The 14,434-nt window shown below is 34.9% G+C and overlaps 1 protein-coding gene across 1 annotated transcript in view; it reads right to left on the bottom strand.

The window, feature by feature from the left end:
* Positions 1-14,434, bottom strand: part of NETO1 (neuropilin and tolloid like 1) — a 62,635-nt gene that overhangs the window by 46,238 nt on the left and 1,963 nt on the right. Inside the window, exons 2-4 of the mRNA XM_041399346.1 lie at positions 12,226-12,279; positions 10,531-10,668; positions 2,284-2,532 (exon numbers count right to left, since the gene is read on the bottom strand). Of these exons, the coding sequence (XP_041255280.1) occupies positions 2,284-2,532; positions 10,531-10,668; positions 12,226-12,279 (441 nt within the window). The remainder of the gene's footprint in view (positions 1-2,283; positions 2,533-10,530; positions 10,669-12,225; positions 12,280-14,434) is intronic.

The raw sequence follows: 14,434 nt of genomic DNA, 5'->3' as shown, positions 1-14,434 counted from the left end.
TCCATTAAGATCTCAAATGCAAAAGAGGCAGATGAGAGACACATCGGGGGTAGATGGGGACCCAAAAAGATTGCTGATACTTGAGAAATAACTGCGTTGTCTCTGGATGAAAAAAGCCTCCTCTGCAGGCTGCAGTTAGGAAGAGCATCATGCTTTTGATAAGTGAGATGAGTGGCAACAAAAACCACATCTCCCCTGAGCATTCAGCTGCTTGAGACAGGAACAGTTTCCAAATGAGTCTTCGCTCTGGAATATTTTCTTCAAGTTCTTTAAAGAGAGGTTAGTTGAAAATTTTCTTCTGATTTCTCCATTGTTCATAATTTAATTTTTAAAGTTGTCACTACTTAAGTGGTACCACTTCTAGGTGGTTTAGGTGATAATTTCTGTACTGGAGTCCTCTCTATGCTGCTCTGTTATACTCTGGAGTGGAATCCTCTCTCTGTTACTCTCTTATACAATCTCAAAAGCCATCATTCTGTTTTATGAGTTGGCAGGAATCCCTCCCTGTGCACACCTATGGACAATAGATCTCAAAATGTCATGCCTTATCCATGTATGCATAATAAAAGACTGTCCAAGTAATAATGTGGAATGTGAAGTTCTTCCTCTTATTGGTGATCAAGGAGGAAGCAGTGCTGTTTTGCACTTGTCAGATTAATCATATTCTCATTTTGGCCAATATTCCTTGAAGCTCTCTACTACTTGCAGAGCTTCTATTGAAATGTATGGAGGGGAAAAAAGGAAAGAATCAAGGAAGAAAAAAGATATAGCTATTCCATCTGAAGTCTAGAAAAATTTATGCTACTGTATCAATTTACCAGCATCGATCTTTGTGTGGAAATTCTCCCTACATCAGTAGAAAAGGAATGAGGATAAAACATGGTCCATGAAATTGTTTTTTAATTGAGAGTTTTTAGACTAATAAGTTGCAGATTTTTCTATTAATATATTGTCAATGACAATGCACAACCCTTTGGAAAAAAAATGGTAAAGAAATCTAAAGCAAAGGACATATGGCACAGGGCAAGGAAATGGCAAAAGCCCACAGACCCATGTTAAATGAGAGATAAAAATTTAACTCTCTTTCCAGAGTGGATATGCGTGGTTATAACAAAATTTTGTCTTTTGTCTTTGAATTTACAACAGGTACATATACCTGGATATCAGATAATTTGCTAAAGAAATTCTCCCTTCTGAGCTGTTTGAACATTCTATATATGTTTAGCCACTGAAAAACAGTATCATGGACTTGAAAGTGATACTGTTTTACTATGCTGGTTAGTTTTATAAGTCTTTTCCTTGAATTAACGAAAGAAAACCAGAAAGAAGAACAACACAGAGCTTGTAGACCTGCCATATTCTATGATGCTACTGGAATAATATAAGGAAGAATTTTGGGTCTGCTTATTTTAGACAGTATTCTAGAGAATATTGTTCAACCTAATACAATTTTGCTGAAAAAATAGTGACATAATTGACGAAATTACATAATAATTACAGTGTTTTAGAGTCAGCTATACTAAAGCATGACTCATCACTCAATACATAAGAAGTCACAGAACTACGTCACATCCAGCAGTGCAGTTGCAGTGCAGTATAATGGAGCTGCAGCCAAAGAAGAACTTTAAAATCAGCAATCTTTTGTTAACAAGTGGGGGAGCAGGGGAATTAATAGAAAGTATGACTAGGACTTTTGTTTAGCTTTAATGAATTAAACAGTGACAAGGAATACTTGTACAATTGTAATTAAGATTTACAGCCTTTTAAGAAAAATATTTAATACATGTTACTATTTGAACCTCACACATCCTCTGGTAATACTTGTAATAGTTTGCTTTATTGAGGAAGGAGAACTATTCCACTCCTCAGCTGGGGAAATGATTGGTGAAGTGGAAAAGCAATGATGGAATTTTCTGAGATAATTACATTTTTTTATTAGAATACTTTATCAATGACCTTTTTGAAAGAAAAGCTGTACAGTGTAACAGCCAAGCAAAAAACACTAAACTTCCTATGAAACATTTTTAATGACCTTCTGTAATAGCAGTCATTTGAAAATAATACTTTTAAAAACTGCAGAATCTGAAAATCTTTCCCTTGAATAAGCCTTACTTGTTATGCAAAAGATACATATGACTTTTATCAATTTCCTATATATTAATACCTTTCTTGATAATAAACTAACCCCCAGCTAAAAATATTATTCAACATCAAGATTATATGTCATTAGAAAAGTTACAGTGATAAGCTCTTTCTATTAGAAATGTGATGGTTTGTACTTACCAGGTGTAAAATTATACCGAGCAGAAAACCCAATAGATTCCAGTTCAGCATCAGCAAAAAATTTAATCCACAGGAATCTGCCACTGGATTTTATCATAGGTGGATTTTGCTGTCCACAGAAACGTCCAAGGATTGGGGAAAAGCCAAAAGGTCCATCTCGTACTTCTATGTGGTCAAATTTACACTCCCAAGAAGGCTCTATGGAATATTTTTCATCAAAATGTAGTTCAATGCATTGTCTAGGAGCAGCTAGGGACAAAAAAGAAAATTATGTTATTATTTTCTAACCCAAGACCCTTCAAAACTAAAGGAAAACTGAAGAAAATCAAATTTATCAATTTTGTATGGATCCTCAAATTTTGTTTAAAAACTTGTTCAAAAATTTGTATATCTACATTATTTTTGATTAAAAATTAGTACATCTATAGTTTTTATAGGTTTCACAATGTCAGGTTATTTGTCTGTTGTTCTCCTTTAAAAAAGTATTCTTGACAGCAGTGCTTAGTAAAGATAAGAGAGAGATATCTATGATGAACAGAAAAATATAGCCAGGGATAATTTATTCAAATATAAAATATAAAATGTTTATAAGAAACTTACATATTTAGAAAAATATTTTTTTTCTCTTGTATTTTGGGGAGGGGTGTTAATCAGAATACTTTTTTAATACCTAATATTGAGAAAAATGATGAGGAAAAGGTTGATCAGAACTGTGCTGCAGTAAGGACAGATTATCTTCCTGTATGTATTGCAGCCAATGACAAACTGAAGTGTAATTCCATATACTCAGAATTACTTCTCATTGGAAACATAAGAACAAATGCAATGAATTCTCACTTAAGAAATGAGGATGAGGATCCTGGATAAGGATTATAATAGAAGAGCAAATTATATACTGAAAATCTTGAAGGAAGTTCATAGTGGCCATTTAAGTAGACATTTCTAAAAAGTCCATCTTTAATGATAGGTCTTAAGTCTAGAGACGATTGGAACAGTCTCTAAAACAAATATTTCCTGGCATCTCCTCTATATAGAAAAAAAAATTAAAAAAAAAAAAAAGAAAAAAAAAAGAAAAAAACCCAAAAAAACAAAAAAAACCACCAAAACAAAACAAAAAACCAAACCAGTAACTGGTAGAAATATAGTATTTTCTTACAAGGAGGAAGAATACATTTTATGAGAGGCAAGCTCCTAGAGGTGCACTGTTTTATATGTTTAATCCTGGCCACAGGAAAAGCTGTGCACCTTCCGTGTCTAGAGCATGGTGCATTGGAGCCTTTTGCTGACAAAGCCTTCTGATAAGACAAGGATTTGTTGTGTCATTGCCTGCTGTGCCTCTCATGGGATCATGTCCTGTACTTTACACATATCAAAAGAGGTTTGTATTATCATGAGCTTTGCCAGAGTTACCATTCTTTTCACATAAAAATATGCAAGATCAAGTTCCATGCCGAGTTATTACATGGAAACTGCTTAGCATGGAAACTGCTGCCACTCCAAGAGTCAGGATCTCTACATTTATTTTCTCAAGAGTAATTAGAAAACTGTCAGTGTCACAAGAACAAAGATCTTGTTTGGATTCTGAAATGTTTTAAAGTGAAGCTTTTGTTATGAACTCATTACTCACATAAGGAGAGAGAATATTTAAAATTAACTGAGTAAGAAGATATCAGGTAAATTTTGAAATCTTTACGTAAGAGCACATAGTCAGATCCCTCTTACAACAATTCCATGTAAATAAATACAGCCTCATTTTATAAGAAGCATTTGAGAAGTAAGTTAATAAAACACCTTATTTGAAAAGAAAGAATAATTTAACAGCTTACAATGTTAATGTAACTGGATGATTGATATTTATTGAAACATTTAATTGAACATAAAAAGAAACCTTTTCTACTTTTCTTAATTTGAAGACATTCAAATTCAGGGAAATACTAATAAGTGACTTGTCATTATTTATACCGATTTATGGGAAATTTGTGATCTTAATGCCCATACAAATTCAGTAGAAAAAGCAAAGGTCTATGTTTTACAGATAATTGCACCAAATTCACAGTCTATGGAAGCTAATTTGAAAGTACAAAAAAATTTGCAAAAGTAAGGTCAGATAATAAAGCTAGTAAAGGAGTTCATAATGATGTTATCCTTACTGAGGTTTGAAGACCAAAGTAAATCTTTTTAGATCATAATAAAAGATTAAATACCTGGAAGACATCATTGATTAATTTTATTCAGAAGTTTCTATCCTCGAATTTACACTTTTATAAAAATTATTGATTTAAACTCAACTAAGAAATACTAGGACAGAAGAGAGCAATCAGCAGCTTTCAATTTGGGATCATATTCTTCATGCTCTTATTCCATTTAAGGAGATTTGTTGAGAGCTGTTTGTCATCCACCTAAGGACTGCAGAGTCAGGTAGCAGAAACTCTGTCCTGACAACACTTTACGTAATCTTAAGAATGCTCATCATGGCTTGAAAATCTTACACATTCATGACTCCACTGTTATACTATTAACCTGTCTAGAGCTTTATTATTATGTTTTAATGTCACAAAGTAGATATGAAGATCAGTTCTCCTACTACTGACTGTCAGCTATGCTGACATACAGCAGCATGCAGCTGTCCTTCCCACAGCCACAAAGTGATTGCTTCAAAAATGTCTCATGCCATTATCATAACATATTTATCCTTTAAAAACTTTCTTTTCTGTTTCCTTATTTCATACCAAGAAGAGGGTTACAAGCGCTGGCCCATAGTTAAATTCTTAACAGGTCTTCTCTATATCCAAGACTCATGTAACTTTAAAAATGGCTACAAGGCCCCCTCGGAGTTCAGCCATTTGACATGATTTTTGGTGTCAAAAAGGAGACCTAGAGCCAACTATAGCCTTAGTATAGGAGGCTCTGAAGTAAGAGGAAAGATTGTGGATAAATAAAAATCAGGTCTACAGAGTTACACATGAGAGCTATTGGCTGGGTGAATGAATGACCTGAAAAAAAACAAAATTTCCACAACCCTAATCTCCACGTAGCCTTCTGAATCTCACACTGCCAACCAGTTTTTTGATCAGAACATTGCTATAGTTTACACTATTCTGCCTTTATTTATTTTTCAACAAACTCAAGATGAGGCTTTTCCTAGTGAACCTCAGATCTTGCTAGAGGATCAGAAGAATCACATCAGCTCAAGGAGAGTTCAAGTTTCCACTTTTCCCTGAAGGTCCTGTGAGTAGAGGCCACTTCACTTTAAGAATGGAGCATTGAATATTCATTAGCAGCACTTCTCCACTGGGGATAAAACAAGGCTGGGGATTGAGTTTGAGGGCTGGACCACTGCCCACTCACATCCCTTATAAATGTGAAGTCATGTTCTGGCTCCATTTTGGCCATGCCACTAGGAACAGCTCGTATTTTGGTAACTGTGTGTAACTCCAGGGTGCAACACACGCACCCATGATCTTTTAATCAGGTGCTTTTGAATGCACTTCTGTTTTCTTCTTATGCTTCATATTTAGTTAATGGTTAAATGCTTTGTTTGCAATAATCTACATAGGACACAAAATTAATCAAAACTTCCTAGATATGACCATAAAGGATGAAAACATATAACTCAAATTTTAAACTTTAAGTTCCTTTTAGCAAAAATTGTATAATTTCACACTTATGCTCTGGCTTTAATAAGGGGTTTCTTTTCTAAACACAAGGTAGAACAAGCAGCTATTGTTTAAGTACACATCTTGTGCCACAGCTTTTCCAACAAAGGGTGTGTGAATGAGGTTACAGTAAAATTTACAGAAATAAACAGGGAACAAGACTAGAATAGTCACTAATACACACTGTGTGTGTACCTACAGAAAAATAACCCAAAAAAATCCAGATTATGCAAATCTTCCAGACTGCATTGGCATCTGGCCATCTAATCAGAAAAGGAGGGATGGAGTGGTTATTTCTGGTATCCTAATGAACAGGTAAAGCCCATTCAGATCTTCAGAACTTCTTCTGTGGCTGTGATGTCAGGAAAAGTTGTTGTCCACTCCAAATGAAATATATTGAATAATGTCTCATAAAATAACTTGATATCAAATGCCACAAGTTCCATATTTAACTTCCAATTATCTTTCTTCAAAAAATGTTTAGAACCATGGAAAGGCCTACTTAATGCTTGCATGTCTTGTCATCTTTTTCGTCTAACTCTCTTACACAAGATCTGTCTCAAGATTTTACATCCAATGAGAAAAAAAAGAGTCATTGGGTTCCATCTTGCAGTAGAACTGTTGCAGAAAGCTACACAATTAAGGTTTTAATACTGATTAGCCTCTAAGTCTGTGTAGTGACAGCTGAAGTTAAGTGAAAAAATCTGTTTCAATTTGCCACACTGCATGGAAATGAGAAACAACTCAACACCTACTGCCATCTCTATGAACTGTTACCCTACTAATAGTTTCAATAATCCTAATTCTTTCTGGTTATCCTGCTGTTATTGATAAGGAAACCACATTCATCTTCATTTGAAAAGTAGGGTTTTTTCATTGTTTTGGTGAAACATTTTTCAACACAAGAATCACTGTGAAATACAAAAGGACTTCGAGCAGAGGTTTTTCATTTGGTGATTACATGACAATTTCCTAATACTTGTGAAATATCATGAAATTGTTTAATGGTCTTTTGTGAGAACATGAGATTTTCAAGATTGATAACTCTATATGTTCACAAACTTGTAAAGTGGAAGATATATTTTATATCTCCATAAAGCAATTCTGGTCCATACCTGTATATATAAATAAGCACTTAATTATTAAAAGCAGAAGAGAAGGTTTTTCACTTATGGGATTGTTAAACTGATTCTCAAGTTATAGCGTGTATGGTATGACTATCCCACTCCCCAAGTATTTTAATACAAATAAAAGCCTTTGCTCCTACAAAATCTCCTGTGCAAATTTCCTTTTATAGCACACATGCCAAATGTTCTGCAGTCTGGCAAAGGCTATTGCTGTCACTGCTGTGATTGTTCTGGGCAGCTGTGAATTTTGTCAGGTTAGAATCATGAATATGCACAAAAAGGGTGAAATTTGGCCAATTTTTCTCAGCTCGTTTTCTATGTTTTCTATATGCCAACTAAGATTAAAAGAAAAAAAAAACAAACAAAAAGAAAAAATTCTCATTGCATTTTGAAAGGCAGATGGGATTCATCAGAAGATCCTTGGGAAGTTGTATCCCACTCCTCCAAGCCTTACTTGTGACACTTCTCTGTAGCATAACAATTTTTGTATAGAGGCTATGATTTCCAGATGACTCAAAGGATTTTTTTTTAGAAAGGCATTCAACCTGAACTTTTAAATTCCTAGTTGTCCAAAGAGTTCATTATTGTTACTACAAAATCAGAATTAAAAAAAAAAAAAAAAAAAAAAAAAAAAAAAAAAAAAGAGAGAGAGAGAAAGCAGAATAATCTAAGAAACTTCTAACTGTTTGAAATAATTTTGACATGATAAAGGGATTGTATATGTATAAGTTGAGCTACAATGGGAAGGAAAAAAATATATGAAATTCAACTGTTTACAGCACACTACAAGCTGGAGTCCTCAGTAAAGACCACTTAAAGTCACGAGGAATTGTGTTTGAATGTGCCCTAAGACTATGTTTGACAGCAAATAAATGTAGGAATGAATGCAAGCAGCCAGGAAAGAACCTGGTGATTCATATATGCATTTATACTCACATCATACAGATTTCAGTATGTTATATACAGTCCTGGTAGGCTGAACTCCCTGAGACACATAACAGTGGGATAGTGATGGGGGGATGATATTCTAGACCACATCAAGAGTCCCTCTGGTTTGGTGCTTGGCATTCAACAAGATTCAGAAGCTGTTCAAGCATATTGAAATTTCAATACTAGTTATAGAAATAAAATGCATAAAGAGATGTTTCTGTCTTACTCTAAAATATTTATTTCCTCCATTAGTCAGGATTGCCCACAATTTCTATAGATTGTTATCTGATTTCAAAGACATTGCTATCAGTGTGGGGTTTTTTTAATCTTTTAATATCAGTGTCTTATGACAATGAGTTTCACAGAATATAAAAGATGTAGGGAAAAGTTAATGCTTGCTAGACTTCTTTATCATTTTCTGTCATTTTATATGTTGCAAAAAAGAATAAATATGGACAAACAAATTATTCTAATCACAAAAAAGTTTTTGTTGACCTTCAGTAATTCTTTTGCCTTTATTTTGGACATCTGACACATTTTAAAATATTATTGCTCAGATATCTTCCTATATCTCTGCTTATTTTTGTGACATTTTCCAGACAGAAATTACTACTTCTGATGTTTTTAGAAGACAGAAATAGACACGGGGACATCAGAGCTGAAAATGTTGTGCAATGTCTATGGTTCATTGTGGATTTTAAAATAACCAGCTGCAATCCAAACTGTTGATTAGGCTGGATGGGAAGAAGAAAATACCCATGCCATAAAAAAATTGTGATCAACTGGATTTTATAAGACTGGATTTTCCAATAAATTATAACAAGATGTCTGCTGAGTTTACTCTTTTCCTTATACATTGCTCTAAACTTGTCAATGTGGAATTTCATCTTCGTCATAGAAGTTGGTTGATTAAATCTTTCTTTCTTAAATTGTTCTTTGGCATTTCCATTTTTAGATATTTCAGATCACATTATTTCAACAGTGTATTTTGCAATATTTCAGCATGTTATATTTTTAAGTACTTGATTGTTATAATAAAAGTAAAAGTCTTTACTGTGTTGGACTTTCAAGCACCTTCTTACTACGAGGAAGAACATCTCATGAGCTGAGATGTGGGACTAAATTTTACAAAAATGATGGGTTATTTTCTACACCATTTCACTTTAATGACAAAACATCCTGTGTTTCAGATCTTTGAAGATAAAACAGGCTTGCTTCTCCCCAGTATCACAGCAGTGTTAGATAATTTGATCAATAAATGCAAAACGACCCAGACAGATCAACATAAGTGTAACTGAAAAAAAATAATGCTATCTTGTATATTTTGAACCTATACATTTATATGCTTTAAAAAACTTATTATTTTAAACCAATTTCTAAACTTTGCTGGAATTTAAATATTTATCATATGTCTGTTTAAATTTCAGACATGTACAGACTAACTCAAATTTTGTTTTAAGAGTTTGTTTGGCTACATTATTTATAATCAACTCTTCTGACTTACTTCAGTCAAGTTATCTAGCACCAAAGTGAAATTCAGTCATTTTGCTGTGACTTGACTTTCTAAAAGTACAGAGTGTGTGTGGGTCCAGAACAGTTCATTCAATTTAAATCAGCTGTATATCATTGGAAATATGTCTTGGTGCTACCTGCATCTTTTGTAAAATAATGATTTCTGTAGTTCCTCACTCCATCATTAATTAATTAATAATTTTCTAAATGAAACATTGATAGAAGACCATCACAGTTTTATTCTATATGTATTCACAGCTCATGAAAGAAGTTTTTTTATTCCAGGGATTTACTATACAGTACCTGATTCATCTTTTCTGAGCTCTGAGAGGATCTAACCTCTATTACTTTCCACAGGTTCATTATTACAGCAATCTCTACAATATCCATTGTACTAAGACTAATGAAAAGAAACCACATAGTTTGTTTGCAATACACCTTTAGCCTTTCCCACCTCACTTCCATGCCTGCAATTGTATACCCTTTAAAAACTAAGTTTTAGAGATGTTTTATGCTAATGTGTATTTTCCTCTAGTTTTATTTTGTAGGTTGGGTTTATTTCATTTTAATTTCTTATGAACAGCTGGAGGGAAAATAATTTTAACACTCACTACATGGATATTTTCTGTATGATTTGTTTTACTGTACTAAGCTTGTCAACCCTGGTTCAGCTAGAGTAAGCTTAAAATATCTGCATGAAAGTCAAAAGTAATTTTGTTTCTCATGTTCATTTTTACTACTCATTTTAAAATATCCTTTCTTTTGTCACATTGCATTTTAGGTTCTATTCATTTTCTAAATATCCTGAAATAAATTCCTGAAGTACTGTTTGTTACTAAGTCTTACATACTTACCACCTTAACTAATTTATGAGTTATATCAAAACAGAAATCAAGAGGTTCTCTAAATCTTTTGTCTTGAAAATATTTGTTACCATGACTTTACCTACTCTTCACATATAATAAAACCTATTCTTTTTAAAACAGTTGATGGTAAAATATAAAGATTCTTCTTTTGGTCACCTTCTATAATGTAGACACACTCTCTGTCCGGAGGATACTTGTTGGGGTAATTTGGAGAAGTGAAGATGCCTCCTTCTGCATATTTTGTCCAAGTTCCACACTGCACTGGTCTCTGTCCTTCGGAAACAGTTTGCTTTTCTGTGAAATGATGACATTAAGCATTATATAATTAGCCCAAAAAATGATTATGTCCATGTGACCCTTAAAACTCTCTAACAGGATAAATACAACAGCCCCTTTTCTGTCAGTGGCCTCAAACTTTTATCTGTGGAGACTGAGTATGATAACTGATCTAGGGGAAAAGAAGGCTAAAAGTGTTTTAGGGGTACAAACACATAATTCTTACTCAATAGGTTTCTCAAAGCAAATGAGAGATTTTAATGTCTAGGGGAAAATAAATTTGCATTGGTTTTAAAATAATAACCTTCTAAAGAAAGCACATGCTTGAGAATTGGAAGGCATGCATTTCCCACTCATACATCTCAAAAAGCTCAAGCATGTGCTTTATCAGCAAGCTTCATGCCATAATACAGGAATATATCAGTCACAAAATCAAGGAAGTAACCCAGAGAATTATGATCATATATATAAGTTGTTTTAAATCTGCAGCATATTTAGTCTATATTCACTGGACAGAGGTAGACAGGGGAATTCCTGGAATCTGGTTCATAGATTATTTTTATCTCACTGTTTGCTTTAAAATTAATAAATAGCTCTGAGGCCAGGAATCACAGCCCAGAACTTGCCTTCTCCTAGTGAATCCTCAGAGAAAAGAGTCAGACCTTCTTGTCTGCTTTCTTCCTAGCCCTGAATCTCTTGCATTTCTTTCTGCTCTCTGGCAGAGACACTCGAGTCAAAGGTTTGGGCCAGCTCAGGCTGAAGAAGATCAGGGATCCCTTCCTAAGCATCTTGCTTTGACAAGTAGGCTAAAATGAGATGGATTCTTCAGAAGGAAATATATCTAGGCTGATATTAAAAGGAAGGATAGTAGGTTCTAGAGTAGTGTTGCTCTGAATGAGGTATTTCATAATCAAAGAGCTGGCCCATATAACTTAAGCCCCAAGTGCACAGAGTAAAGGTATTTGAGGCTCCCTCTTAGGATCAATGGATGGAAACAAGCACCAAGGATGATAATAACCATCTGAGATCTGACTTTTACTCTGCAAGCATTTCTTTTTCACCCTGGTGCATATCCAGGCAGGGTATGACACGGAGCCCAATTTCCTGCCGTGAATTCCAGCCTGCAGGGACTGTGCATTCAGACACAGGTTCAGACACACACTGTGCTCAGCAGCAGTCCCTGCCAGGCTCTCCTCATACTGGGCATCTAAGGCTTTCAAGAATCTCTTCCTCTACTCCCCCTGCACAAATGCACCCATGATACCAAATTTCAGGTTTTTAATTATACTTCAACAGCAAAAAAGGTTTTAAGTGTAGGTAGCTGAGTGCCCAAACTGGACTTCCCAATTTGAAAGTGGGAATGTTTTACAGTCTTTAGTTAGAGTCAGGCTGAGCCTGATGAGCATCCCTAGATTTTTTGTGTGTATACAGGCATGTGAATACTCCAAACAAATGGACAAAGGCCAGACAGTGGAAGTAAACGAGCTGCTAAATTTCAAAAACTAAACTAAAGACTCAAATCCATATTTTGGTCTCTAATAAATTGTCTGACAAAAATGTTTGACATTTACATACCTGTTCCTTTTTTGGTTGCCCCAGACAAATGTAGAATGATTAGACTTGCTACAACTGAAAGAGAAATATGCATTAAGTATCACAGAGTGATAGTTTCTGCAATGAAATTACTTGCACTCATCTTACAAGGATACAAATGAAATAACATTTCTCTAAAGAAAAAGTTTCATTTTTACTTGCATCTTTTAATTGCACATATTGGATAAGCAAGTTTCTTCATGGCCTGTTCTTAAGTACTTATCTTTGTAAATGTATGCAAATAAAGAGGAAATCTTTTGGGTTTAAAACAAAATCCACTGGCACTGATGTTCTCATGCTTTTTTTATCCTTTTTTCTTTAATATTAAAGAAAAACATTTTTACCAATACCTATTTATATAATAGTTCATGTCAGTAGTAGAAAACTGGCTGCTTTTAACAGAGGGAGACTAAATTTCAGTGCCACTGCATGTACTAATGTCTCTCACTATGGCATAATAAAATTTGAAAATGAGTACTGGGAGTAGGAAAGAAGTGAGAGGTTGGGTTCTTCACATCCATCAAAGCATTTGCAAATCTCTAGTGAAGTAAATTATTTTGTGTGCTTAACAATCTCATTAATCTAGTTTGACTTGTTGAGAGGGTGTTGCTTTTTTGCTGCAGTGAATCTGCAGCCCACTTTACAGACAGGTATCTGCTGTCTCCAACCGTGATAGGACAACTGTGCCTCTTGGAAACAAATGCAACCTTTCTGAAATGGACTTTGACCTGGAGATAATGACTGGGTTTCTGGGAATTTCCAGATATAACAGTTTGACTAGAAAAGGCTAAGAGGCAAACCCTTTAGTAGAGTCATAATGAGACTAATTTGGAAGATCAAAGTGACTAGCTAGCTACCTGATGAAGAAATCACAAAGTGATTTTCCTGTCATCATTCATATCTTCTTTGGCTATCAGAGAAAGTGGAATAGCAAGCACAGAAGAGAACAGATCCATCAGTTCTTGGAGTGCTCAGGGCTTTGCCCCAGCTAGTTTGACATTAGGCCCAAGCACAGTGTCCAGGTTGCACTGACCTTAAGGTGGAAATTAAGTTGTGTGCTTATTCAGAGCATTTTGGATCAGTCAGCTACCATTTTGTTGATGACTATGACGAGGAACCCATCAATTAATAAAAGTAATTGAATGGCATACTTTCTTCTCATTTTCCTTAAGAGACACTAAAAGCCACCATGGGCTAGTAACTATGATCCTTTCCAAGACAGTGCTTTCAACATTTTCACCTTTTTCATCACAATTTATGTGCAATTTTCACTCCAAAGGAAGCCATTCTCCATATTTCCAGTATTCTGATGGCATTGAGATCCTTATTTCTTTGTCTTTGACATGTGACAGAGGGTTTGAGGCATGGATGATGGCTGCTCTATTAAGCAGGGTAAGATTGAAATTCTGGGAAAATGAAGGCTTGGCAGCAAACTCACTATTTCTTGGTCAGGCTCACAGCCCCTAGACGTGGATATTGGCAGCACTGATAGTTAAAACTCTTGTGTGTCATGGGCATTCAGTGAGAACACTACACCTTCTGCTTGGATCTGAATGCTACCTAGCCATTCATGCCCTTACTCTCCTCAGGGATGAATTCTGGGAATACATGATAGCTGGGACTCTGCCTGCCAACTCTGTCAAAATCCGAAGGCAAGGCAGGAGTCATCCCTTTACTGAGTTGCTCATTTACTTTAGCTGTGTTTCATGCAGTGATCATAACGCATCTATGCTTGTAATCTTCACCAGCCTACACCTAGTTTCTCAATAGTGTAAAGTTGATTGGTGTTCAAATATGGAATCAGCTGCCAGGGTTCCTTCTGCCCATGAATTTGTGGAAGCTAGAACAGGACACACAATAACCAAACAAAATCCACGTGAGATTTTGTTATTCTTTTAGGCAATTAATAACAATGCGTATCTGATCCTTACATGTTTAATTCAAGTACCTTTATCTATTAGGTCTCCCCTCATTTTCTATAGAGAAAAAAGTGAAGTTCAGAGAAGTAAAGAGAGTTAGTCTAAGTCACAGATATATTATTACCAAGATGACAAAAGCCCCACAGCTCTTTTCAGTTCCAGCTGTAACTGCTAGAAAAGAGGTTTCCAAGCCACAGAATTGTTTTCCTAAAGCATAGAACTTTACTTAAATGTCATTATATCAGCATTTGCTACTAGTAAGTCAAAATAAT

This window comes from Onychostruthus taczanowskii, unplaced genomic scaffold, assembly GCF_017590055.1.
Source record: "Onychostruthus taczanowskii isolate IOZ18803 unplaced genomic scaffold, ASM1759005v1 scaffold16, whole genome shotgun sequence".
In the NCBI taxonomy this organism is placed as follows: domain Eukaryota; kingdom Metazoa; phylum Chordata; class Aves; order Passeriformes; family Passeridae; genus Onychostruthus; species Onychostruthus taczanowskii.
This window is presented reverse-complemented; position numbering and strand designations above follow the sequence as displayed.